Source organism: Candoia aspera, chromosome 10, assembly GCF_035149785.1.
Source record: "Candoia aspera isolate rCanAsp1 chromosome 10, rCanAsp1.hap2, whole genome shotgun sequence".
In the NCBI taxonomy this organism is placed as follows: Eukaryota; Metazoa; Chordata; class Lepidosauria; order Squamata; family Boidae; genus Candoia; species Candoia aspera.
The window spans coordinates 6239364-6266130 of record NC_086162.1 but is presented as its reverse complement, the minus strand read 5'-3'; the positions used below and the strand labels follow the sequence as shown (position 1 = coordinate 6266130).

Below are 26767 nucleotides of genomic sequence, written 5' to 3'. Positions count from 1 at the left end.
AGACATTCTTATACAAAACTGTTTTTACGTCTCACAAAATATTCATTTCTTGCAGCAGACTACACTTTCTGGTAGGATTTCCACATCTTAAATTTCCCAATGTCAGTAAACAAAACACCAAGGTACACAAATTAATCTACTTGCTGTAGTTTTGATCACTGACACATAACCTGCACTCTGTTTCCCTGGTCAAGCGCAACCTTGAGCTTCACTATAGTACTTTTCAAGTCCATGCTCCTCCTTGCATCAGAATGTAACATTTCCTGCACATCATTCAGGATGTAGGCCTACAACATGGCATCATCTATGTACATACAAAAGTATTTATCAATTCACATCACCAACCAACACACTTCTGCTGCCACCACAAGAATTCCTTATATATTTGTCCATCAGTACACTGAACAACCAAGGGGCCATTATTACTCCTCGCTCAGTGCTGAATTATTTGCTAGGCATGCATTCTCACTCATGCTTTATTTTCATCATCTACACCTCTACCACTTTCAGCAACCATCCTTCCATGCAATTTATACAATCTATATAACCATCCTTCCATATAATTTATAACAATTTACCATCGATGGCTCTATCACTTTCAGCAACCATACAACTTTTTTCATAATTCAAGCCAATTCACTTTCATCATAAATGTTCTCTAAGTCAACAAACATGCAATATTTTTCTTACATTCAGATACTTCTCAATGCCCTGCTGAGGAGCAAACATCCTGTCTGTACACCCTCTGCCTGGCATAAAGCCACTTCCTGGATTTTGCTGATTGCTACCTCTTGCACCAAGTCAATCAGAATTCTACCAAGTGCCTTCCCAGACATACTTAACAAACTAGTCCCTGTGTAGATTTTCCATTTACTCTTGTTACTTCCCCTTTGTATAAGAGAATAATAATGGCATTCTTCCAAGCATCAGGCACCAAATTATTTGTAATTGATTGATTGATCTGATGTCATCCAAATCTAAATGACTCTGGGTAGCTCACTACACACCAAACAATAGGAAAACAGTATAAGGAAAGCAACAGACTGGCATGCCTTCTCTGCTGTGGCCCCTGCCCTCTGGAACACCCTCCCTCCAGAGATCAGGATGGCCCTGACCCTGTTGGCTTTCTGTAAGGCTCTGAAGACCTGGTTATGTGCCCAGGCCTGGGTCCCTGAGTGTGTTAAGAGCCCCATTTCTTGGCTATATTAACATCTATGGCAATTGTTTACTCAGCAACCATATCAATTTATTTGGTATTGTTTTAATTGCTTTGTTTTGTTTTGTTTTTTTATGATTGTATGCCACCCAGAGTCACTTGGTGGGATGGGTGGGCGCAGAAATCAAATAAATAAATAAATAAAACTGGACTCAGACAAAGAGAAGAAAGAAGAGCAAGATGGCAAACTGGGCAACCCCCAAAACATCCTGCCAATAACTAACATCCAGCCACCCTAGCCAGGTCTTTCTGGCCCTTTGAAACATCAACAGGGTGGGAGCTATCCGGATCTCAGGGGAACCTCATTTCAGATCAAGTCTTCACGAACACATTAAACAAAACCCACAACCACTCCATAAGCAAGCCACATGCATATTTTAACATTTCTCCAGTTACACTATCTACGCATTCACCCTTACTATTTTTCAACTTTCTTGCATGGGCTTGGGTACTAGCACTTATAGCAATAATTTCAATTCCACTTTTCAATTTATCACTACCATTCTCACATGCAAACCTCTCTCCTTCCAGCATTTCCTCGTTTCGGTTTCAGCACAAATTATTTCATAGTTTTTATTTTTTACATTCATTCTTCTGGAAGATCCTTCTTTGGCCTCTTCACCTACTTCCAAAACTTTTGTTTAATGTCCATCAAAAACATTCTGCATTTTCTTGGTTTCTTTTTACTTTAACTCTCCCTTGCTCTATTTGACTACATTCTTTGCAACCATATATACAACTGTCTTTTTCTCTATGTACTGTACACATTATGCAATATATTTCCCTCATCGTTTGTTGCAGCAGTCATTCTCTGATATGCTTTTTTCCCTCATCCACAACCTCCTTCCCTTTCATCAGTCTACCAAGGGCTGTTTTTCATACTCCATAAAGTTCTGTAGCCCTCAGCAACATCATCCTTTTCCCTCTGTTCCAGCCACCTTCAACATAATCCTTCCTTATAGCTTTGGGTAGGTGCCTCCGAGTCAGTCTTGACTCCTGACAACTGCCTGGACAAATTTCTGCAGTTATTTTGGCAAGGTTTTGGGAGAAGGTTTGGCACTGTCACCTTCCCAGGGCTGAGAGGGAGGGAGTGGCCCAAGGTCACCCAGCTGGCTTAGGACAAGAACTGACAGTCTCCTGGTTCCTAGCCTGGTACCTTTTATTGCTACAGCATGCTGGCTCTTTCCTTCTGTCTAGTTTCCATTCATTCTTTTTCGACAGTAATCTATCTTCTGATACTTGATCATACAAGGCCCATTCTTTTTCTTCCTCCAGTCATTTTGCTTTGCTTTGCTCTGCTTCTATGTCCATTTTTTCCACTTTTCACACTACTAAGTGTCTGTCCCACATATAGAACCTTTTATAACCCTTGAGTCCTCCACTGATTCCCTCAGTTTTTCATCATAAACAATCAAGGCAGCCATGCTTCTCAATTTATCTCTTTTCCATCCCATGCATACAAATAAATAGACTTGTGCATGAACCAGGCATCCCAAATCAACAGTCCTTTTTCTAAGTAAATATTTACCAATCACCATTTCACATCTACTCTTGGTTCTCCAAGTGGGACCAATCACTGTTTCTCTTCACTCACATCTTATGTCCGTCCATCCATCCATCCATCCATCCATCCATCCATCCATCCATCCATGTCACTTAGCAGAATAACCTTACCCTCACTCACATTCATTTAGAATATTGAACTCCTTTTCCCAAACTCAGCCCTGTCTCTTTAATTCTCACAATACAGTGGCATGCCTGCATCCCCTCCATCTAACACCTGGAGGATCTAACACTTGAAGGTCACAGGGTTTATGAACGAGAGGTGGGTAGAGGTTTCTCCTCAGTACAAGGAGCTAATGACTGAAAGTGGTAATTCTTTTTTGCAAGTTTGCCCTTTTTTAGTCCTTCTGCTGTGTTTAGTTCATATCAGCCCTTCAAGGTAGACCAGGCCTAGAAATAGGCACCACATGAAATACTAGAACTTTATTTTATTGGTATGGGCTATAATAACTGAATCATGAAATCTTGACAGAGTTTTCCCTTCCCCCCTTTTATACCAAAGAAAGTCAAGGTGGGACAAGCATAAATTTCTTTCTCATACTGTCTTGTTTTCCTAGACTAAGCTCATGTTTTGCTAACAGTCTCTGTATACCTTCTCAGTGATCATGCTCCTCTACACCTCCTGTAAAAATTACTTGAAATATAAATCTTCATAGAAGGGCAGTGAAGTAGTAGAAGGAACAGTTGTCAATCTCCCATCAGCAACAGAAAGCGAGATTCTAATGAGACTCACACAGGTCTCATTAGCCAGGTTTATTATAAGGAAAAAGAGGCAAGATTACAGAATCCAAATTGTAAATTTAAATCTAGTCTCTAAAACTAGGTGTGAACTTTAGCCCCCTTTTATCAGAAACTATCTTAAGGTGGGTCTTCCTTGCTGCCTTTGATCCTCTTTCTAAATGTTTCTTAATAGAAGAGGGGAGCTGGCTAAGTCGTTGATGAGGACATCCATCTATTCTTGTTTTGCACATGTCTGTCTATTTATTTATTTATATTTCAAATTTCTGTCACTGCCCATCATCCCCAAAGGGGGACTCATTCCCCCTTTGGGGAATTCCAGGTTCAGAAAGTTCCATTATATCACTTAGTAGTGAGATACTTGTCAGGCCCAGCCCAAGAACAATGAGGAATCAATCCAGCCAAACTTCAGTTCTTTATTTGATCACACCATATAGAGAGAAGCTTGCCAGATGAAAGCCACTCAACTTAACCTAAGGAGAAATAACCTGGGGAGGCTCTAGGGCGGGGCTACTCTAAATCTCTTTGTCTTCCCAAGTTCTGTCTCTGGGCTGTGTTGTCTCTTGTCCTGCCGCCCTCCTTGGAATGTGCTCCCTCCTTCCTGAGAACCAGCTGCATTACTGTAGTCCATCACATCACCTCCCCCTTCAGACACACATTTCATCACAATACTTGATGTGCTTAGTTTTCTTTTCTTTTCTTTCCCAGGTTCAATTTGGAACCAGGATACGATTTCTTGCACATCTATGATGGGCCCAACTCGCTTAGTCCCCTGATTGGGAGTTTCTATGATACCCAAGTACCAGAGCGGATTGAAAGCAGCAGCAGCAACCTCTTCCTGGCCTTCCGCAGTGACGCTTCTGTCAGCAATACAGGATTTGTAATCCATTACACAGGTATGTCATGCCTTCCAGTAGATATCCGTGTCATTTCCATCCTTCTTGTGCTCACTAGCAGAATCCAAGTCTCATCAGGTTCAGTTGTGTTATCTGCAAAAAATCTGCTTCTGCATTAGTGCTTCTGGATATATTGGAGTTCAGCTCCATAATTCCCCACCCATTATGCCTACTGTTGCAATTCCTCTGTTGGCATGGCTTTGTAGCTTGGAATTATAGGCACTGAACTCCAACACATCTGAGAGGGCACTAGGTGAGAGAAGCCTACTCTATGGTGGTATTAACATGTCCCGTGAACAGCCCACGTGCCTAGAAGCAAGAAAGGAAATAAATGAGTGGTTGGGAGGATTGAAATGGGAAGGATTGAGCACTATAGGCAAGGGAAGAGGTGGAAGGGAAGGGGAGCAAGAAGCCATACGCAGATCAAACTCTTAGTCTTTCTACTTCAGGGCTGTTTATAGTCATTATTATCTCTCTCTGGGACACTGGGATGGAACCTTTTCTAAGCTTTCCTGATGTGATGGAATGTGAGGGTGACCTTGGAAGATGGGGAAGAGATGCCGCCTAGGGAAAAATCAGATAAAAGAGAAAGGAGCCCACAACAGAGTAACGGCCAAAGAAAGAATCTTAGGAAGGACCCGCCCTAATTACTCAGGTGGTAAATAGGGAGGGCAGGAGGTTTGTACTTTCAGACTTGCAAGGTTCTGTTAATGTAGCCATACAATAAAGTAGAATTAGCTCATCTAGTCATGTTTCCTGTCTGGTTTACCTGGGAGGCTGACACCTGCAGATGCCTGGGACTGAATCTGAGAAGTTTAACATGGACATTTATCATGCAAAAGTGTAACCTGGTGATTTTCCCCAAGGAGGAACATGATGTGTGAGGTAATTGGCCAGTCTAGCTATTACCTGCACTGGTTGGCAGTTACTTTCCAGGATGCCAAGAACCTAGAACCTCTTGTATGCAAAGTCAAGAAACCTGCCTTAGCAATCGTCTACCAAAATCACTTGTGTCTAAACCATAGCTAGGGAACAGGGAACTCTCCTGAAAGTTTGAAATTCAATTTCCATCAGCTCCATTCAGCACTGCCAGTGGGAAGGGATTGTGGAAGTTTTAGTACAAAATAAGCAGGATACTTTGGCTTTGCTCCGCATTAAGCAGCAGTGGATTTCAGGGTTGCAAATGAGCTGGGATGGAATCCAGGATGCAGGATTTGTGTCATGCGAGGTACGGACCCTGCCATTTCTGCCCATCGGGGGCTGTCTCTTACAAAGAATATGCCTTTCCAGCCAACACATGAATTGCAAGGATCGTATAATGTTGTGTAGGCCATGTTTAGAGAGCCAGTTTGGCGTAGTGGTGAGGGCACCAGGCTAGAAACCAGGAGGTCGTGAGCTAAATAAAATAAATAAATAAATAACTTCTAGTCCCACCTTAGGGACAAAGCCAGCTGGGTGACCTTGGGCCAGTCCCTCTCTCTCAGCCCTAGGAAGGAGGCAATGGCAAACCACAAACCACTTCTAAAATCTTGCCAGAGGAGGAGGAGGAGGAGGAGGAGGAGGAGGAGGAGGAGGAGGAGGAGGATGATGGAATAAAGATTTTTTGAAAGAAAAGTCATCTCCTAAGTGGATGCATCATGAAAAACATCCGCAGCAGGAGAAAATTATGGTGATGCCATGCATTTTATCTTTGCCCCTTTTCCATTCCTTCTTTGTATTAGAGTAATCTACTCCCACCTTGGTCACTCTTCAAAGAGCAATGCACCTACTTTCTGCTGGCTTATGGTTTCTGCCATACTGAAGCACATCTCTGAGGTTCAGCAGGTGCAGTATTTTCGTGCTGCAGTGGGTTTAAAGATTTCTTTGGTATACACAATTATTAAATACTTTTGTTACTGAGTGGCTGTGTATGGGGAGTATACCTAACTCTGCTCTTACTGCTTGAGTTGGTGTTGACTTGTCCACCCCCAAGATGCATTTCAGAAGAGAGGACTGTTATCTGTTCGAGCAAAGGGACATTTAAGTGACCACACAATTCTGCACCATATGTGATCATTGGGACAATTTTACTGTTGTATACCTTTATAATTGGGGTTAACAATCCTGGGTAGCTGTGGTTGATTAGCTGCCTTAAGGCTCTGGCACAGGCTGTAGCCTTTAGGGAACTCCCCTTGAAATGAGGGAGCCATGATCCAGCTCCGGTAAAAACAAGCACAGGCTCTTAGCGTCCACCGGAGGGAAGGGGGTGGGAGAAGATCTATTCTTATTCTGGACAGAATGCATTGATGTTATTTTTATATGCCACCCTCCCCCTTTCCAACCCTAGTTCATTCAAAGGGAAGAAGAAAACTTTTTCAAGTTTTCTTTGTTCTTTTGTACATGAAAAGAACACTCTAACTGCTAGACCTTAGGGGTGTCCAGACCGTGCTTCAAGAGAGATTCCACCTCAAAGTGCCTTTATCACTTATCACTTCAGACTGAGCAAAAGTGATTTCTGTACATGATCAGTAGGTTGATAAAGGCAGGCTGGACAGCTGGCCTTGTGATGACTTTTCACCAAGGTAGAGCAGTGCGCCGCTTTGAGTCACTTTGTCATGTCAGAACAAAGTGACATGGAGCGAATCAGTTCACTGAAGCAGATGGTTGGTGATCTCCACATGCAGAAAAGACAGGACTGTGCCCAGCCTTTCTTCTGCTTTGCAGGGATCTGCAAAGTAGTTGAATGGTTCAAACAAAACAAACTTGTCTAGTGTGTGTGTTTGCATGCGTGCACCTTCGAGTTAGTGTTGACTGCTGGCAACTGCCTGGACAAAGTCTTGCAATTTTCTTGCCAAGATTTCAGAAGTGGTTGGCCATTGCTCGCTTCCTAGGGCTGAGAGAGAGGGACTGGCCCAAGGCCCCCCAGCTGGCTTTGTGACTGAGGCAGGAGAAGAAATCATGATCTCCTGACGTCTAGTTCACCACCAGCATCACCACACCAAACTGGCTCTCATTGTTTTCAAGTCAAGCTTGACTCCTGGTGACTACATGAACAAGTCCCTGCAGTGTTCTTGGCAAGATTTCGGAAGTGGTTTGCCATTGCCTGCTTCCTAGGGCTGAGAGAGAGGGACTGGCCCAAGGTCACCCAATTATCTTTGTGTCTCAAGCAGAACTAGAACTCCTGCTTTCTAGCCTGGTGCCTTAATCACTACACCAAACTGGCTCTCTCTGTCTAGTGTGGACGCATTTTAAACTGTTCTGAGAAAGTATGGGAGACAGGAAGACTGATTGTCGGTAAAACCTATTGTTATCATGCTAACTTTATTCTGTATTAATTGGGCTAGTTACTTTTTGAGTTGGCAACTTCACTGGTAGCCATCTTCAGGCAGCAAATGCCTTCACTGATCTGGCAGTGTTGAGCTGAGTTGGCCTGCAACTCACACAATTCTTGTTCTAACTTTCTGAGTGACTTGGACATAAGGAGAAATAGCGGATGGAGTTGCTGGATATATTTAGCCCCTTTTTCATGTGCAGGATTGAAGGGAAACCATAATCCACAGAACTTGGCCTGCTATGATAACCCAATTTGGCCCACTTCACCCCTTGCATCTTGCTGTTCAAGAGATCCCTCCCTTCCTTAATCTCCCTGAGTATTTTGCCTTCTATTCTTGGCTTGGAAGGGAAATTGTAATCACCAAAGAAACCAATAGGGAGTGCAGATAAATTGGGAATTTTCTTTCTCCACCTTTTCCAGTTAGTCTGAGATGGTTTTGAAATGGAATATGGCATTAGATTGCTGTGACACAGCACCTAGCTGACCTTGGCTGACCTCAAAGAACGCTACAGCAGCATTTGAGTTAGTTAATATCTGGACGGAAGACCACAAGGAAATTGTAGCCTGGGAAGGCAGTGGCAAAGCAGTTTTTGTACTGTTGCTAAGAAAACTGCATAGCTGTGTCTATGTAGCAAATGGAAGATAGACTCAACTAAAGAGAGATTTTATGCCTGGATACCGGTAGCAGCTGCTGATCTAAAACAGCTAAGCAGGATCATATGAAATAATCAGGAAATCGCAGGACTGGAGAGGGGGAAAAAAAGCTTGGAGGGAGACAGGAAAGCACTTTCTTATTGCTGTCAAGGAAGCTACCTGCAGGTGTCCATTCAGAGCCTAGAAGTCCAGCTTAACTTGAGGGAATCTTTCCCAAACAGATACAGTGGACCTAGTAGACACCCATCATCAAAGGATGCAGCTTGGGGTCCATGCAACCCATAGTTTCCACAGCATATTGTATCTCAGTATCAAACACTGCCTCTCAAGAAAAGCTGGGTTAGTAATTCACTGTGCTCTTCACTACACAGGGAAATTTTCACTACATGGGGAAAAAAGCCCCTCCATTTTAGCAATAAAACATACCTTCAAAACCAAAATTCATTGATGGACACCCAGCCAGTTAATTCGTAATGGACTCCTCCAAGAAGAAAAGACCAATTTTTGCAGCTGCTTTTGATGAAGGAGGGGGCTGATTCAGCAAATGCTGTTGTGGGAGTCACCCTGGATGGCAGTTTCCTGCTTTTTTCTGTCTCTCTGCGAAGTACACCTATGCAAATATTTGTGCCCTTAAATAGTCGCAGAGCTGCTCTGCCGGGAGATAAAAACAGCATTTTAACTTTCCTCATTCGCTTCCCAGTGCATGAAAAGAAAGCCAAACATCCTCAGCATGAGATTGAGCTTGCAGGAACTGGGGAACTTGAAGGAAGGAAGGGGAGGGAAAGGCTTGGATGGAGAAGCTGAATTCAAATTCCCTTTAGGACTTCCCTGAGTTTGCTGTCTTCAGGGCTCAGGCACCGGGAGTGGCAGAAAAGCGTTTGTAATAAACAAAATAAATAAATCAGTTTGCTGGTATCACCCTTCCACAGCCAGAAGGGTTGGGGAGGACTGTCCCAATTGCAAAAGTGAAGCAATCCACCTGGCCTTTTTCTCTCTCTCAACACCCAGATTACCATCAGTCTTGAAACTGGCATCAGCATTCATGCCAATAGCTACTATATACTACAGGTACTCCACACTTAACAACCATTTGTTTAGTGATGGTTTGGACTTACAACGGTGTTGGAAAAAATGACTTACGAATGGTTCTCACACTTATGACCATCGCAGCATCCTCATGGTCACATGATCACAATTTGTGCTCTTGGAAACTGATCTGCATTTATGGACATTGCAGTGTCCCATGGTCATGTGATCACCATTTTCAACCTTCCTGGCTGGCTTCTGGCAAGCAAAATCAGTGGGGGAAACCATGTGATTTGCTTAACGATCATATGGTTCACTTAATGCCCACAGGGATTCGCTTAACGACCATCACAAAAAGGTAATAAAATCAGGTCAGATTCACTTAATGACTTCCGGTCCCAATTGTGGTTGTTAAGTGAGGACTACCTGTAGATGGATTTCCAACAGTCTCAGCTTTTCCAACTAAATGAAGGGGCAGGAGCTGTTCTTTGGGTGGGATTTAGAAAAGGAAAAACAGCAGTTGGGCTGGGGTGCTCCCGTTGCTTGCTTGCTTTCTCCAGAGCATGCAAAATAGCATGGCTGGTGTTGTATGAAATGCTCAACCAAAACAAGTCAACTACCATTTAGCCAAGTGTGTTGTGTGAGATCAGCCTGTGGGGTTATTGCTTTGGTTGAGTCCATGGTGAGAACCCAGAAAAGTAGGTTAATTGTGTAAACTGTGGTTCAGTTAACCAAGGGAGAAGCATGTTGTGTGAGCACAGTTACTGTGCCCAGCTCTTTGGTATGCTTAATGGAAATGGGATGATGATGATGATGATGATGATGATGATGATGATGGCGATGATGGCTATCAAAGGGATGCAGGCACTTAAAGGCTGCAGTTTGGGTACCTTTGGGGTAATAAAAGTATATTGAACAAATACCTGTAAATCAAATGCCAGATTGCTCTAAGCTGTAAAGGGGGGGGGGGGTGTCAGTCAAATTATGGTTTATATGATGTGCAAACCAAGATTGTGGGGAGCAATGGGTCAGGGAACCTATATTCAAGGTTTATCCTCTTGGTGTTCTCCAGATGTGCTGGAGTAGTTCTTTCCAGCAACTGACCAGGAAGTTGGGAGGAGCAGGTCCCACATGCCTGGAGGGCTCCAGGGCTACTGTAGTAGATTTCCAGCATCATTCTGAGATGGTCGTAGGAAGAAAGAAAGTTCAGTGGGAAAAGACCCTCAAGAAAACACCAGAGTCAGTGGAGTTTTAGAGCCCCTCCTCTTTCTCATTCAGTACTTCTTTCTGCGATGTGGGGTGTTATTTTATTCCTCTCCAAGCAAGCATCAAGCCGGAGATCAAGCGTACAGCTGAGATGCCTGACAGCAGGGTGGGAGGTATCGTGTCAAGCCAGAGATGTAGCTGCTACTTAGATGAAAGACAGCTTGGCTCTTCAAAATAACAAGAATAAGTGTAGAGTTGTCACAGGCATATAGTAGGGCAGAGGGTTCTTTAGCAAGAACAGGCTTCATAATCAGCTTTAGAAATCAACACTAGAAAGGGAAGAAACATCCCTCCCCCTTCTGCTCTGGCTTATCAGTGGCTCATAGGTGTTGATAAATGAAGAGTGGCTTTTATGACCTAGCCTCATCCAGGCAATCTCTCTGGGTCACAGGCTTCCACAGCACTTTACAGTCTCATAGGTTGCCCCTGACAAATAGAGAGGAAGAGGGTGCCACTGTGTCATACACGTTCATCCCACTTCAGGACTGTAAGGTTGGACAATCTAAGCCACATGGCAGGACGAACCTGTGACACAGCTGCTCACCACATGGGGGTAGCCATCCCAGGAAATGATCTAGGGTCAAAATGATGTTCACTCAATTATGAACCCTTTTTGTATGGTGCACACCTTCCCAGAGCCATGCATGGAAGTCATGGGACATAACTCTAGAGAAGTCACCAACTCAGCCTGAGATTCTGGATGAGTATATGGAAATACTTCTTCATACGGTTGGGTCTAAACATCACATAAAGCCATAAAATGACTTTTTTGGTTCTGGCAAAAAAGCACAATGTGGGAATCTAGCTATTGCAGTTTATCACAAGCCTTATGTGTGAATCAGACCACTTAGGTTTGTTTATGAGCCATGGTTAAAACAAACTATGCCTTAGTGGGACAAAACTATGGTGGGCTATTATGGCATTTATCTTCTCTGAAAGTCTATTGCTAGGAGGCTGCCTCTGCACCTGAAGGCTTCCTAGATGATCTGGTTTGCCACTAAGCTGGTTGCTGGTCTGATTCTAAGGAGCTGGGGAGATTACCCTGGAGAAGGAATCCAGAGGTCGTTAGGAAAGCATTTGGTGCAGAAGAAGTGCGTTAGGTCCAGAGGGACAGGACAGTGTTGCAAAGAGATTCAGAGTAGCACCATAGGGACAGAGACGTTGTTCAACAGGGCAATTACAGAGACAAGGTGTATGGGTTCCCTTGATTCTTCTCCACAATGGCACGTTCTTAGTATCTCTGCAAGCCTGCTGTTTGGTTTGTTGGACTTGACTTTTTTTTTCCAAGTATGCACTAAAATTTGTATGTAACCGGTGCCCATTTCTCCAAACATGTCCATGTTCATTCTGCCTGATGTACATAGTTTCTGCCAACATGTGTTTTTGTTTTTTTTCCTGGCCTAATGCACTTTCTAAATCATGCATGCAAACACAAATGGTGCTTTTGATTTGTAAGGTTGCATTTTGGCCCAAGACTGCAGATGACAAAATTGCAAACAGGACCTTGAGTCTGTAGGACCTGGGGGCTTAGATTCCAGAGCCCATGGTCATCCTCATCTTACTACCAGTACTTGACCTCTCTCTCTCAGCAGTGATCCACAGAACTGAAATCTCCCTGTATCTGTTACTCCTTCTCCTCACTTTTTCATGGTGGATTTTGCAAGTGGTGAGACTCCATTTAGCTTCCATGCGCTAGTTTGCCATAGTCTTCTTCACAACGTCTTGCTTGGCTAATAATGAAGGGAGTGACCATCCTAGCAACCGTTTGCTCACGTTGATTTCTCTGCTATACACAGCTTTTTCACAGTCTCGGTGGAGGTCCTCTCAATCACACCGCTTGATGCTAGTGCTCCCCATGGACCACTCATGACAAGCAGAGTAAGCCATGAGCAGCTGCACGTGGCACAATCAAGAGGACCCTCAACTGAGAATGTGAAAGAGCCAAGTGCAGCAGAGAAGCCATCTGGAGCTAAGTGGCATGTGCAGGGTGACCTCCTCCCACGCTAGGTGATACATTGCTCCAAGAAGAGGAAGCCACAGAAGGTACCATGGTTGGACTGACCCAGTGAGACCCATCACAACCAAGGGAGGAGAAAGAAGAGCAAATTCAGGTACACTGCACAACTACTAAACCCTAACGCTTAACAAATGTGCTTCACATATTCACCAAAGCCCCTCTGCTATTTTGGGTGTGCCTAAGTAATAAAATACAAAGCCAAAAGTGCAGGTATACAAAATCCTTTTTGTGTATACCAAGGTCTGGCCTATCAATTGCAGATATGCAAAACCACAGGTGATGAGGGACACTTGAATATGCATTTCTCTGTAGCTTTTCTCCAAAGTACTTTTCTAAACTGACAAATGAAATTCAGGGAAACACATATTTCAATGGTACTAAACTTCAGTGTCTGAATTGGTTCGAATCTCCAAGATTTCTGAAGGATCCAGTCTGAAATACTGAAAATCTGCTGCCAGTCAGACCAGATAATCATGAGCCAGATGACAGATCTTGGTTCTTTGTGAGTTTTAATGTAGGATGGCTACCCTAATCTGGTGGTTTGGTCCACACAGCAGTAGCAAGTAATGTGCAAGGACTGCTGCAGATGTAGCATCTGTGGATTAGACCAATCTAGCTTGGACCCTGAGTTCAAAGTATTTAGTAGTTCAAAAAGATTAAGAATGCTGTTTTACAAACATTGATTGTGGAAGATAGTTTCACCTTCTCAGGTGGGTAGCAGTCCAGCTCTGTGCTTAACTCTGTGCCCACCTGACTCAAATGGAAGTAGGTCGACCCAATTGTCCTGTTGGTAGGTAACAAAAGCCCTGAGATATTGTTCCAGTGTAGAGTTAACCGCCTCTGTAGATCCGTCCGTTTCCGGATGCCACGCGGTGGAAAGTGACTGTTTGGTGCCCAGAAGTTTCAAAAATGCCCGCCAGAATTGTGACGTAAATTGTGTGCCTCTGTCACTCACCAAACGGGCGGGGATACCGTGGAGGCATCAGCATACAGCCAATATCTTCGTCGGTTGGTGAATTCTTTCTGGGAGATTTAGAATTTTGGAAAGCAAGCTTTTAAACCATCTGGAGAACAACCAGAGGTCAAACAAGGGTCTTTTACAGATATGGAGAAGGCCAGGAATGACAGAGAAAATGGACTGTGATTACCACCTCAGAGGTGAAAACAATACTCTTTTACGGACCTAAAGGGGGATTGTGTATTTTTGGAAGACTCAATCCAGAAATACTTCAGACTCATCTCCAACTTGTCCAATTACAGAGCTTTGCTAATGGTGCAGAAGCAATTTGCAAAGAAGTCAGAACTGATGACCTACTTAATGAGGAATTGGTAACAGGGCAAGTTTGAGCCATTGGAGGAAGGGAGAAGGGTGTCCCCCCCCCCCTTTTCACCATGACAATCTAATTCCTAGGCATACTTTCTGATTGTTCCAGGGCCATGCTGTTCACAATTAAAATAAAATATAATAAAAAGTCCTGGTCTTTTAATAAGCAATTTTCAAATGACACAAGCTCTGGATTAATCAAAGCCTCTAATTATATTTTATGCATGAAGAAAGAAAAAAAAAGATTGCACACAGGGGAAACCAAGGGAGAAAAAAAAAAAGCATGTTTGGCTAATTTCTTTGTTTCAATCTTGACTGATTTTTAGTATCAATCCTTTGGTCTGTCTATTGAAACTGGCCACCCTGCTCATCTGCTCAGAAGTAAACCTCACTGAGTTAAAAGGGGCTCATTCCTTGGTGATAGAACTGTCTGTAATCACCTTTCAATTATCTTGGCTGTGTTGCTCATCAAGTTAAGAGATTCGCTCTGGAAAGAGATTCCATTGCTCAGTTGGAGAGATGCTTGAGGAATTTAGTTTTTATAAACTCTAATACAATCATCATCTTCCCCATTAATATGGGACAGGAATTCAGCTCTCCACCAGCTTTTGCACTTCCTGCATTTTCCAAGGTAGCTTTCTTAAAGCTGCAGTGCATCAGTTCTACTCAGGTCAGAGCTGCTCCATTGGCTGTGATAAGCTGAGGAGCCATGAAGTTAAGGATCCCCCACTGACACTGGAATTGAAATTTGTTTTTGTTTTTTTCCTGCACTGTAATATGTAAGCTTGTTGTCTGTATCCACAGATAGCTCTTGGAAGAAAAATGTCCTCTGCTTCTTCCAGACCTGGACACTGTGGCTGCTCTTTCTGCTTAAAGCTGGAATGAAGAGCCTCCAGGATTCTCCCAGACTGGATTCTGTCCCCTGATACTTTTTGCTTCTTGAATTCTGTTTGTCTGATCCTACTCTTTCTTTTCCTACAATTACTGATGCTTCTGTTGTTGTTTTGAATTATCTCTATCCTGAGTATAATTATGGCTTGTCTCAGCCTGATTATAATTAAAGTCAGTGCAGAAAGTAATTGGCCTGTTCAGAAAAGCAGATTGTTTCCTTTGTTTCCTTGCTGTTTTTCATAAACAAGGATTCTTAACAAAACTCACAATTTTTGTTTGGGTTGTGGTCTTTAAAATAATGGATCACATGTCACCCTGTGGAATTCCCCAATATTTCTCTCAGACTTGAATCCAGGGGCATCTGAGGGAGGAGGGGCGAACAGTGGCAGCTGCAATTGTGTGACTGAAGTCCCATCCCTTTTTTACAAGCATCGCGATGCACTTAAGAAAGGTGGGACTTTGATCACACCACCTTTTATATGTATGTATGTATGTATTGTGATGCCCATAAAAAGGGGATGAAGCCTCAATCACATGGTTGTGGCTACCAGCTTGCCTTTTTTGACTCCCTCCTTGCAAACTGCCCTGCTTGAACTCTGCCTTGTGTCCTGGATCTCAAACAAAGTGGAGCAAATGATCTGGGACTGAGTATCTTCAGGCTTTCAGGCATTTTTTTCAGACAAGGACGCAGGAAGCAGAAATATAAGATCCTACAATTCAACTGACAAGTAATATGAGGCTTCTTGATTGATAGACATGTGAGGTCTCTGCCTTGGCCAGACATAGTTTAAGACTAGGAGCCTCTGCTTTCCCTTGAGCTGAAGCATAGGGATTTGCAACATCCATTCTTGTGACAGGCAGACAGTAATTGGCCTCTGAGCAGGCCAAGTCTGGAATTAATAAGATGATATCCACTAACCCTGAATTCAGCAGTTCACTCTGGCTGCTCCATCTCAGGCTGCAGAGACAGGCCTCAAGGACGGTAAATCTGACTGTACATGTGGATTTGAGTATAAGTACCCATGAATGACATTAGTGGCCCTGATAAATTTCACCTATGCATTCCTGAATTAACATCCCTTTCCTAGAAATGGTTGTCTGTGCACTGATGAAGAATTTTGTAGTTGGCTTCTGCTGGATCCTTATCATATCATTGACATTATTTGGCTTCCCGTATACACCCATTGTATTCTAAAATTGCTGCACGTGGCTTTTTCAGATAATCAGCTAGCATTCCTTGTTCCACAAAATTCTTCTGGAGTTGGGTGCTTAGCATAACAAAGCAAGGCTAGAAGGAGCAGGAAACAATTGACCTTCAGATTGTGTCTTTTTCCAGAAAATCCCAGAGAATCCTGCTTTGACCCAGGCCTGATTAAGAATGGGACCCGAGCTGGTAGTGAGCTGAAACTGGGTTCCACTATCACCTACTACTGTGACAGTGGTTATGTGATTGAAGGGGTGTCCACTGTGACATGCATCATGGGAGGAGATGGGAAACCTGTGTGGAACAAACCAAGGCCCATGTGTACAGGTAAGTTGGAGGTCTTCTGGATTCAAGTTGAACATCATTCTTCTACTGATACAAATACTTGTAACTGAAAATGTAAAAATTGCAGAGTGGTTGGAACAACTTTTTTTTAAAAAAATATTTTATTTCTTTCCTTTTCCATTTCAAAAATGTCTTGTTTTCCATTTTATGTCTCATGGGCCAACAATCTCATTATCTAGGGCATTCCTTGAAATTCTCCACTGTTTGAAATCAAATTCTGTTGAAAAATCATTCATTAGGGTAGTAGTGCTCCCAGGGTATAATGCAGCATATATTATGAAATACGTATCAGGCACAAGTCCTGGCTAAGATGCATTCTGCAGCATGTCTGCTGCTTATTGTCCATGGAATTAATAGAGTACACTGGCCCAGAAAAAGGAAGCAGGCATTGGAAGCTAACCTCATTTTCCCTTTCTCCTTGTTTTAGCACCATGTGGAGGTCAGTACACTGGGTCAGATGGTGTCATCCTGTCTCCCAACTATCCTCAGAACTATACCAGTGGACAAGTGTGCCTGTATTTCGTCGTTGTGCCCAAGGATTATGGTATATCCCTGTTGTTCATGACTTCTGATCATTTGCTGGTTGTAGTGTTGATATAGTAGTTGATATGTAGTGTCAGTCCATCCTCCAGGAAATAAAGCCAGACTGCTCACTTGAGGGAATGATATTAAAGGCCAAACTGAAATACTTTGGCCACATAATGAGAAGACAGGACACCCTGGAGAAGATGCTGATGCTCGGGAGAGTGGAGGGCAAAAGGAAGAGGGGCCGACCAAGGGCAAGATGGATGGATGATATTCTCGAGGTGACGGACTCGTCCCTGGGGGAGCTGGGGGTGTTGACGACCGACAGGAAGCTCTGGCGTGGGCTGGTCCATGAAGTCACGAAGAGTCGGAAGCGACTAAACGAATAAACAACAAGTGTTGATATAGTACATCCTGTCCAAAGAGGTGATTAGAGGCAATATCAGGCAGGAATTCCTAATGGTTCCCAACAGAATGGTAGAAACCATCGCTGAGTGTACAAGGCCTTCTGAGATTCTTCACCAACTTTGCCAGCAGAAAAATTATGCGGATGACTTGTCTGAATACATCCTGCAGAAGGAAAAATTCTAAAACAATTTCTCAAGGATAGGTCTTTTCCTTAGAGCCAGTTTGGTGTAGTGGTTAAGGCATCAGGCTAGAAACCAGGAGACCGTGAGTTCTAGAACCAGAAGACTGCCTTAGTCACAAAGCCACTGGGTGACCTTGGGCCAGTCCCTCTCTCTCAGCCCTAGGAAGCAGGCAATGGCAAACCACTTCCGAAATCTTGTCAAGAAAACTGCAGGGACTTGTTCATGTAGTCACCAGGAATCAAGCTTGACTTGAAAACAATGAGAGCCAGTTTGGTGTGGTGGTGATGGTGATGGTGATGGTGATGGTGATGGTGATGGTGCTGGTGCTGGACTAGAAGCCAGGAGACCATGAGTTCTAGTTCCACCTTAGGCACTAAGCCAGCTGGGGGACCCTGGGCCAGTCACTCTAGCAAAGCACTTCTGAAAAACACCAGGAATCAAGACTGACTTGAAGGAATAATAATAATAATAATAATAATAATAATAATAATAATAATAATAATAGTACTAGTAGTAGTCATCGTCTTTTCTTTAGCAATGCAATAGCACCACTAGTGAAAAAGAATTCCAATCCATGGGAGTTCCTTCTTGAGGTCTTCCCTTGAAACTGACTAGAAACATAGGAAGCCAGTGAGGTTGCTGATTCCTGGAGAAATAATTGAATCACAAAAGGCCAGACATTCCCATTCTCATAATCAGTCTCCCTCTCTCATACACACACACACATTTATAGGCCACCTTATCATTAATTACTCCACCCATGAGAATTTCTCTGAAATTTTCTTCTCCTTTGGGGCGGGGGGGAAATCTGAGGCAAATTTTCATTCACCAAACTGAATGAGAACTGGTAGGAAAAAGAGCAGGAAAATGTATCTGCCTGGTGTAAAAAGAAATACAAGAAGAAAACAGATCTGTTTTCTCAGTCTGTGGGATTGTACTGTATTCTGCTGACTAAAGGAATTAATAGGTTAAGAGCAACTGGCTGGCTGGGTTCACAGAACATGCTAGACCAGTGTTTCTCAACCTTGATGACTTTAAGATATGTGGACTTCAACTCCCAGAATTCCCCAGCCAGCCATGCTGGCTGGGGAATTCTGGGAGTTGAAGTCCACATATCTTAAAGTTGCTCAGGTTTAGAAACCCTGTGCTAGACTAAGCCAAAATGGAATGTGTTTTACATTTGCACAATGGTGTCATGATCTGTGTGATATCATTGCAACAGCTTCTGGCTACCTTTAATTCTACACTAACTCTCTTTAGTTCTAGGCACGCCTTCATTTAAATGTTTTAAAATGAAGCCAGAGCAGGGTGAAGCGCATGTGCCTTCAAAAGCTTCGGGAATATGCCTGTGTGTGTATTTCAAAACATACCAAGCATTGCTTTCTGCCTTGAAACCCCAAGGTTGAGATTCTTACGTGGATGACATTATGATTCTCTTATGTGGATGACTTATATGGATGACATGTTGTCAATATACGAAGTGTCCAAGCTTGTCTTAATGCTTCACAATATACTGAGCTAAAAGATTAGGAAGCAGAATAGAAGATAACTCTTGCTTTCAGGCGGACAGAGCTTAATGCCTCTTGATTTTACACAGAGGCCTTATCCTTTTTGCTACATATTATTGGTTCTGCTCACTCAGAGCTCACTAACCTGGCTGTAGGACTATCAAAAGGCTTTTGGGTCAAGGCTTCTGTTGGGACTGCCCAACCCGGCCTCAGGAGGAGGCTGGGAATATGCCAGCATGGCAATGATTGGCAGAGTTTGCTAATGTTGCCGACACTTTCACCCCTGAAGTTTTCTGAAGAGACTCCAAGGAGCTTGTGACTCTTTAAATGGATATTTATGAGCTGCAGATCACAAAACCATGCAGGTAAAAGGCAAACAATGACAATAAGAATCTCAGCCTTGGGGTTTCAAGGCAGAAAGCAATGCTTGGCATGTTTTGAAATACACACACACAGACATATTCCCAAAGCATTTGAAGGCAGTTCTTTTTTTTTTTTTTTTTAATGGTCTAATGATCTGTCCAATATTTCATCTCTCCTTCATTTTTACACGGAAAAAAATCTGTTTGTCACCCAAATGGATTTAAAATGGAAGTAATATTTTGAAACAGAGAGAGAAGGGGGAAAAATGAATGCAGGCTTTTGCTTCTAGGCACAATCCAAACAATTGTTGTTTCTCCAGCATCTCCATTTATTCTCTGTGGAGCACCTGATCTCAGGTTTTAGAGGGTTTTTTACCTTGTTGTTTTTAGCAATAGTTGGTACCTCAGATCGACAGCCTTTTAGTTCTCCTGTCTGTAAGATATTTTGCCTTTTGTATATTGTTAGGTTTGGTAAGAAAAGCCCTGTTGGCTTCCAGCTTGGCCTCTTTTTCATGCAATAGCCCACAGATTCTTCTGAGAAATTCGCTGTGGGAGACAACCTAGCTGAGTTCACACAACAGCCTTCTCCTGGGCACTTAGCCCAATTTTCTGGATTCACAAAACGGCCTAAGTTTATGCAACATTTTAAGTTATACCCAAAAAACCATACAAGGTTAAAATTAGGGTTAGCATGTCCCATGGATGCAGCGCGGCTGCATCTTTAATTAGCCGAGTGGAACATGTTGCATAAACTCAGAAAATAATGTCCTTCATCTGCTGTTGTCTCCTAGTAAGGGGCATCCATTAATAGACTAATTCTGAACCAGAGTCTGAAGTTCCGATGACTTCATCTGACACAAAGGCATTTGTGCATGTGTTTGCCTAAACTGTTTTTAAAGCTGCTTAGACTGGTCACCATCCCCATAACTTGTGGGGGGGCAATTCTTAGACCAGCCTTCCCCATCCCTGTGCTCTCTAGATACGTGGCGAGAATTCCCAACGTGCCTGTGATGACTGCCTACTCAGTTTACCATTAAATCCGATTCAAATGTGATACAGTAGAAATCTCTTTAATGGAGTGTAGTGTGCAGTACAGAGAAAAAGTTGAGAATAGAAGTTCCCGTGCTTTTCCCAAGTTAAACAGCCCAATGAACTCAACCCCATCCCCCTTCTTCGGTATGCAGCCCCCCTCTTCATGCCAGTCCATTCAGTTCTGTGCAGACGTCTCTGCCAGTTGATCTTGGGTGCCAGAGATAGTCCAAACAAGATGCTTTCACACTCCTGGCTTGTCTCTCCTCCCACTTCCACTGACTCGCAAGTCTCAACCCGTGTTGATTCCATTCATTCCATTCCAGTCTGATCAGATGTTCTGTCCCAACATACATCTGGAGGATACCAGATTGGGAACCCTATTCTAGATTAACGATTTGCTTGGAATGAAGTCCTTCCTTATATCTTTCTTCATTTTCTTACCAGTCATTCCACTGAATGATCAATAGTTGTCTTACTGTGAGAAAGATTTTTTTTCTTCTGTAGACTGTGAGTTAAGTATATGCCATTAAAGAATTTTACAACTTTGAGAAGCTTTAGTGCTTTGGCATCAGATTGCATAGAAATCAGTACCACAAGTGCTTTTGATACATGGCTATATGTTTCCTTTCCTATGACCTGACATTGTTTATGGCTGGTTCAATATGTTACTAGCTGAAAGTCCATTAGCTTCAGTAACAGTGGAAAAGCAGAATTGTAGAACTGGCAGGGGTCACTGAAGTCACTGAACCCAGTGTCCTGGTCAATGGAGGAATCCAAATTAAAGCATCCCCTGGAGACGAAAGTCCAGCTTTGAACACATTTGAACACAGCCAGTGGTGTAGAGCTCATCACTCCCTGGATTATTGTTCCCACTGCCAAACTTCTCTTACTGTTAGGAAGAATTTTTTTCCCTAGCATTCAGTAAGAATGATCCTAGATATAATAAATTTGATACCTTTTGTGTATGTGTGTGTGTGTGTGTGTGTGTGTGTATGTATGTATGTGTGTATATATATATATATATATATATATACACACATACATTCAGTCTCCTCAAGTTTCTTTTTTTAGAACTAAAGTGAAATCTAAGATTTAAAGATTCAGAGATAAAATACATTTGAAAAACCTGCAAAGGGTCATAGGCTCAATCTTTCACAGCTTGCAAATTTTCTCCTCCTATTCCCAGGTATAAAATTTATTACAATGCCACAATTAAAATCTGGCAGGATTATCACAGCCCAGAAATAATGCTGTCAATGCCAACCTTGGCTCAGTGATTGCCATTTGGCCATTCTCAGTAATGAGCAATCAGTGACTCTTTGTTTAAATTATTCTTTTTTCCATATTATCTATGTCTTGCTTGTTACTTGTTAGGAAAATCCCAAAGCAGGCATATAGCTCATTTTAAAACAGTTGCAATTAAAAATAAATAATTCAGGTTGAAACACCCCCCACCCCCCCAAAAAAAATTGCCTAGAACTATAAATTCTTGTGACTCAAGAACTAACATTCTGTGACTTAGGACCAAATAAAACCAGAGCAGAAAATGTAGCTTTTCCTATTAAACCTATGAACCAATAGCTTAGATGAACAAATAAGGTTGTGCATCGCTGTAGCCAAACCAATCCAAATTGGGATGAGTTGGATCCAACTCAAAGTTGACCTTCACATCTGTATATTTCTAATAGTACCTGCATCCTTTCCCTCCTTGAATATTCCTGAAGATACCAACAGGGCAAGTAAAGGTAGAGTTTCAGAGATACAACAGCAGATAGTATCCTGAACTGGCCCATTGACCACAACACATTGAACTTGCCAGTATCTCCAATGGTTCTTCTTGCTTAGAAGGATGAAACCTCCAGGGCTTCAAAACAGCTGCTGTAGTAGAATGGTTAAGAGAGTCTTTTATAAATCTACTTGTTTCAGTACATCACCACCCCTTATCTGGTTGTAGGTGTTCAGAGGTTCTGCAAAACCCTGGGGACACTCTTCTAGAACAGTATGCTGAATGCAAGCCAGTTTCCTTTTCTTCCCCCACCACCCCGCAGTTTCCATTATTCTTTTCCTGTTCCTGTTCTGCAGGGCCAAAAGTTATCAGGCATATTTGTCCATGTTGAAATGGCATTTGGGAGAGGGATTCATGTATGTCTGCTAACTTCAGCATTTAATTACATACACATATACAGAATGGGAGATATCACACAGAATGAAAATATATCACACAGAAGAAGGCCAAGACATGTTCTCATTCCAGAAAGGAGGAAGTACAATCATCATTTTAATTCCCAGAAGACAAATATTGATTGACTGTTAAGAATTTTGCACAGTAAGAGCAATTTGACCGCTGAACCAGTGACCCAGAGAGCTGGTGAGTTGCCCTTCATTACATCCATCATATGGAGGCTGGACAGCCATCTGTCAAGGATGCTTTAAATGGGATCCCAGCACTGCTCAGAGGGTTGGACTTAATGCGTTAATAGTCCCTTCTGTGAATCTATGGTTGCCTCGGGGCTCATCCAAGCATCTTTATGTATCTCTCAGCTACGTTTTAGCTTCAGCTTTGCCAGCACAAGGGCACCAACTTTGTTCTTATAGAGAGTGATGATAAAGGTGTATACCTTCTCCTATTTTTAAATGCTTCCCACTTTCCTTCCTTCCTTCCTTCCTTCCTTCCTTCCTTCCTTCCTTCCTTCCTTCCTTCCTTCCTTCCTTCCTTCCTTCTTTTTCTTCTTTCCCAATGATAGTGGTATTTGGCCAGTTTGCCTTCTTCCAGACAGCTCTCCATGATATCATTGAAGTATATGATGGTCCAAACCAACAGTCTCGCCTTCTCAGCTCCCTCTCTGGTTCTCATACAGGTAAGGAGAGGTTCTGCCTCTTTCTTCCCTCCTCTGGATAAAAAAAAAGCTTCCTAAGAGCCATTCAGCAAAAACTATAGGCATGCATTGACGCCGGGATTGTTGAAGGATCATGCTATGCACCTTCAGTCTATGTATTGCCTTCTATCCATTCCTGCTTTGATGTCAGTTCTGTGATGGCTGTTTGAGGATAGCATGTCCTTTGTGGCTGTCTAAAAAGTTTAGCTGTGCTCCATGGCGACTTCTAGACCAGTGTTTTTCAACCTTGGCAACTTTAAGATGTGTGGACTTCATCTCCCAGAATCCCCAGCCAGCAAGCCTGAATTGCAAGGGAATTCTGAGAGTTGAAGTCCACACATCTTAAAGTTGCCAAGGTTGAGAAACACTGTTCTAGATCGACATGCAGGGAAAAGGGAAGTTATTCCACCATTGTTCACATAATTTTCAGGGGATATATTATCTATAGAGAAATAAAACTGAGTAAAGGCAGATCTAATTTACACTTCGACAACTATAATTCATACCATGATCACCACTTTGTCGAGCTACTATAATATGCTGTACATGGGGCTTCCTATGGACACTTCCTGGAAGCTACAGCTGATCCATAATGCAGCAGTGAGATTGCCTGCAGAATAACACACTGTAGAAGGCCCTGCACTGGTTATGGAGGATTTCAATCCCAATTCAAATGCTAGTTGTCAGCTGTGCATCCCTATATAGCAAAGCACCAAGTTACACCAGGCCTTGCCTTCCAAGGTTGATTATGCCTTTCATGAAAGGACATCCTAGAAGACCTGCTCAAGTCCTTCCTCCACAGCAGGGCAAAGAGACATGGAGGAAAACCAGGTCTTTTCAGAACGCTTTACCCTGGAAGTTCATTTCGCTTCCTCCCTCCTCGTATTCCGTAAGATGGTTAGAACAACTGTTTTGCCATGCTTTCAAAAATGACCCAAGATCGTCTGCAGCTGAAGCTCCCTAAGTGGGTGAAAAGTTCCAGAAGGAGGTCTAATGAATCTATTTCAAATGAGGGAGCAAGTGCTGTTGATTTTATTTTTTTATTTATTTATTAAATTTATCCCCACCCATCTCCTCTGGGCGGTTTACAATAAAATAGCCAATTAAAACAATGAGTATAAAACATAAAAACAACATATAAATATATAAATGCCCTTAATAGATAAATATAGAAATAAAATAACAATAGGAATAAAATCCAAGCAGCAGGAGGGTCTAATACAGTCCATATATGGGAGGAGTGCTCTAAGGTACCAGCCATCCCCATGTGGAACTACTCCCCACTCCGCCCCAAGTGAGGCAGCAGAGCCAGGTCTTCTGAAAGGCCAGGAGCGATGGGGCTAACCTCACCTCCAGGGGCAGCATGTTCCACAGGGTGGGAGCTACTGCAAAGAAGGCCCACCTCCTGGACCCTGCCAGATGAAATTCTCTTGCAGACGGGGTCCGCAACATGCCCTCTCTGCATGATCAGGTGGGATGGGTTGATGTAATGGGGAAGATGCGGTCAGTCAGATTTCCAGTGTCTCTGTAATATTTATTTCTTTGGCAATGCAAAATAGAACATCGGTAGAGACATGGAAACGTACCAACAGCCCGTAGAGCGGCTAACAAGTAGAATTTCCAGAGAAGTAATTGTACAGGCCATCAAGGCTCTGCCCCAGTTTTGGTTCATCAGTTTCTCATCTCGATCACTCTTCCTTAATCACTTAAACAGATCGTAGGTCTCAAGAGATTCCCACTGCCAACTATCCAGGCGGGAGTTTCCCATTCGGAAAAACAGTTGCAGCTGATAGGTATACCAGACTGATCTTGGCTTCTTTTAGGCAGACTTCCAAAGCTGACTGGGAAGGGCCAATGTAATAATGTCTATATCCATTTTTCTCAACCTCAGCAACCTTCAGATGTGTGGACTTCAACTCCCAGAATTCCCCAGCCAGCATGGCTGGCTGGGGAATTCTGGGAGTTGAAGTCCACACATCTGAAAGTTGCTGAGGTTGAGAAACACTGGTCTATATGATTCCAACCATCATTTCATCAGGGGCAATGAAACAGGTAGCTATGGGAAAAGATATTCCTTCTGTGGAAGGCCTTCTCCCAAAGTCTCACCTGGTACCCACCTTATGGTCTTTTGGGCAGCAGGTGTAGACATTTTGCTTCTCCCAGGCATTGTAAGAAACATTTTCATGAAGTGGAGGGCATTTGCTGTTGTTTTAATGTATTTCCTACTTTCACTTCAAGTTTATGTATTTCTTTTAAGCTTGTTGTTTCTTTTCCTTTGGTTTTTTTTAATCTGTTATGTTTAATCATCCTTTTGCTATATTATATTTTCTCATAAATCTTCATTTTTTTTTACTTTACTGTAGTTTAATTTACCTAATTTACAGGTGGACCATTCATAAAATGTCGATGGTAATGTGGTCCCAAAGTCTAATAAATAACTAGGTTGGGTTTCTTATTTTATTGCATTTTGCTGAAAGTTTTTTTTCCCCCTCTTTTCCTAGGTGAATCGTTGCCTCTGGCTACGACCAACCAAATATTGATCAAATTCAGTGCCAAAGGGCAGGCCACAGCCAAAGGTTTCCATTTTGTCTACCAAGGTAGGTGGGGAGTCTGGAAATAACTCTGCTGGACTGTGACAGTCTAATAAAAATAGAGCAGAGGCGCTTCAGAAATAATAGGGAAGATTGTGGCCTGAAGTTTTCTGAATGGAGAATATGCTATACTGTAGTTTACAGTGACTTTAAATGTAAACTTAGAGCTCCTCTGGGCCCAGACATAAAATCTTATTGCATCAGTTTTAATTCATGTTCCTCACCTTCTCCTGATGGGCCTCAAAACATTATACATGAGGCTGGATAATAGCATCCTCAACTGATGAACGCCAGAGGAGACTTGTACCCAGAAAAGGCCACTGATACAGGGCTGGGGGAGGAAGGGTCAAAAAAGTCCAGATGGTGGTCATGATTGTGTAAGCAAATACCTGCCTATTTTTTACATGTGTGCAAGGCTTTAACGACACAGTCATGACCACCATCTGGACTTATTTTTTTTGCACACACAAACCCAGGCAAATGCCCCTGACTGGGATTCTTCAGAGCTTTTGGCTCCTCTTCTTTTGTATATCAGAGAAGGCAGCCAAGAAGCTCTGGAGAACTGCAGTCAATCAATCATCCCACAACTGAGCATATTCATTGATCGCAGAATGCTTGGGTTTGTACACAGTAAGGAAAGTCAAGCTTCCTGTGAATTGATCTCAGCTCCTGGTGACCACACAGACAGACCTCCATGTAAATGTTCTTGAGAACAATACAGCAGCTGCTTTCTGTTGCCTTCTTCTGCTATGTTCTTTCAACTTCCCAGTCTGGACCCCTAGAATTTCCTGGTGATTTTCAGGCTAGGCTAGGCCAAAATTTAAAAATGG

At 42.8% G+C, this 26767-nt stretch overlaps 1 protein-coding gene across 2 annotated transcripts in view; it reads left to right on the top strand.

Moving 5' to 3' along the window:
- CSMD2 (CUB and Sushi multiple domains 2) overlaps positions 1–26767 on the top strand; it is a 643348-nt gene that overhangs the window by 495335 nt on the left and 121246 nt on the right. For both annotated transcript variants that reach the window (XM_063311620.1, XM_063311621.1), the window contains 5 exons: positions 4226–4413; positions 16241–16435; positions 16881–16997; positions 23215–23328; positions 25848–25943. In XM_063311620.1, coding sequence (XP_063167690.1) covers positions 4226–4413; positions 16241–16435; positions 16881–16997; positions 23215–23328; positions 25848–25943 — 710 coding nt within the window. The remainder of the gene's footprint in view (positions 1–4225; positions 4414–16240; positions 16436–16880; positions 16998–23214; positions 23329–25847; positions 25944–26767) is intronic.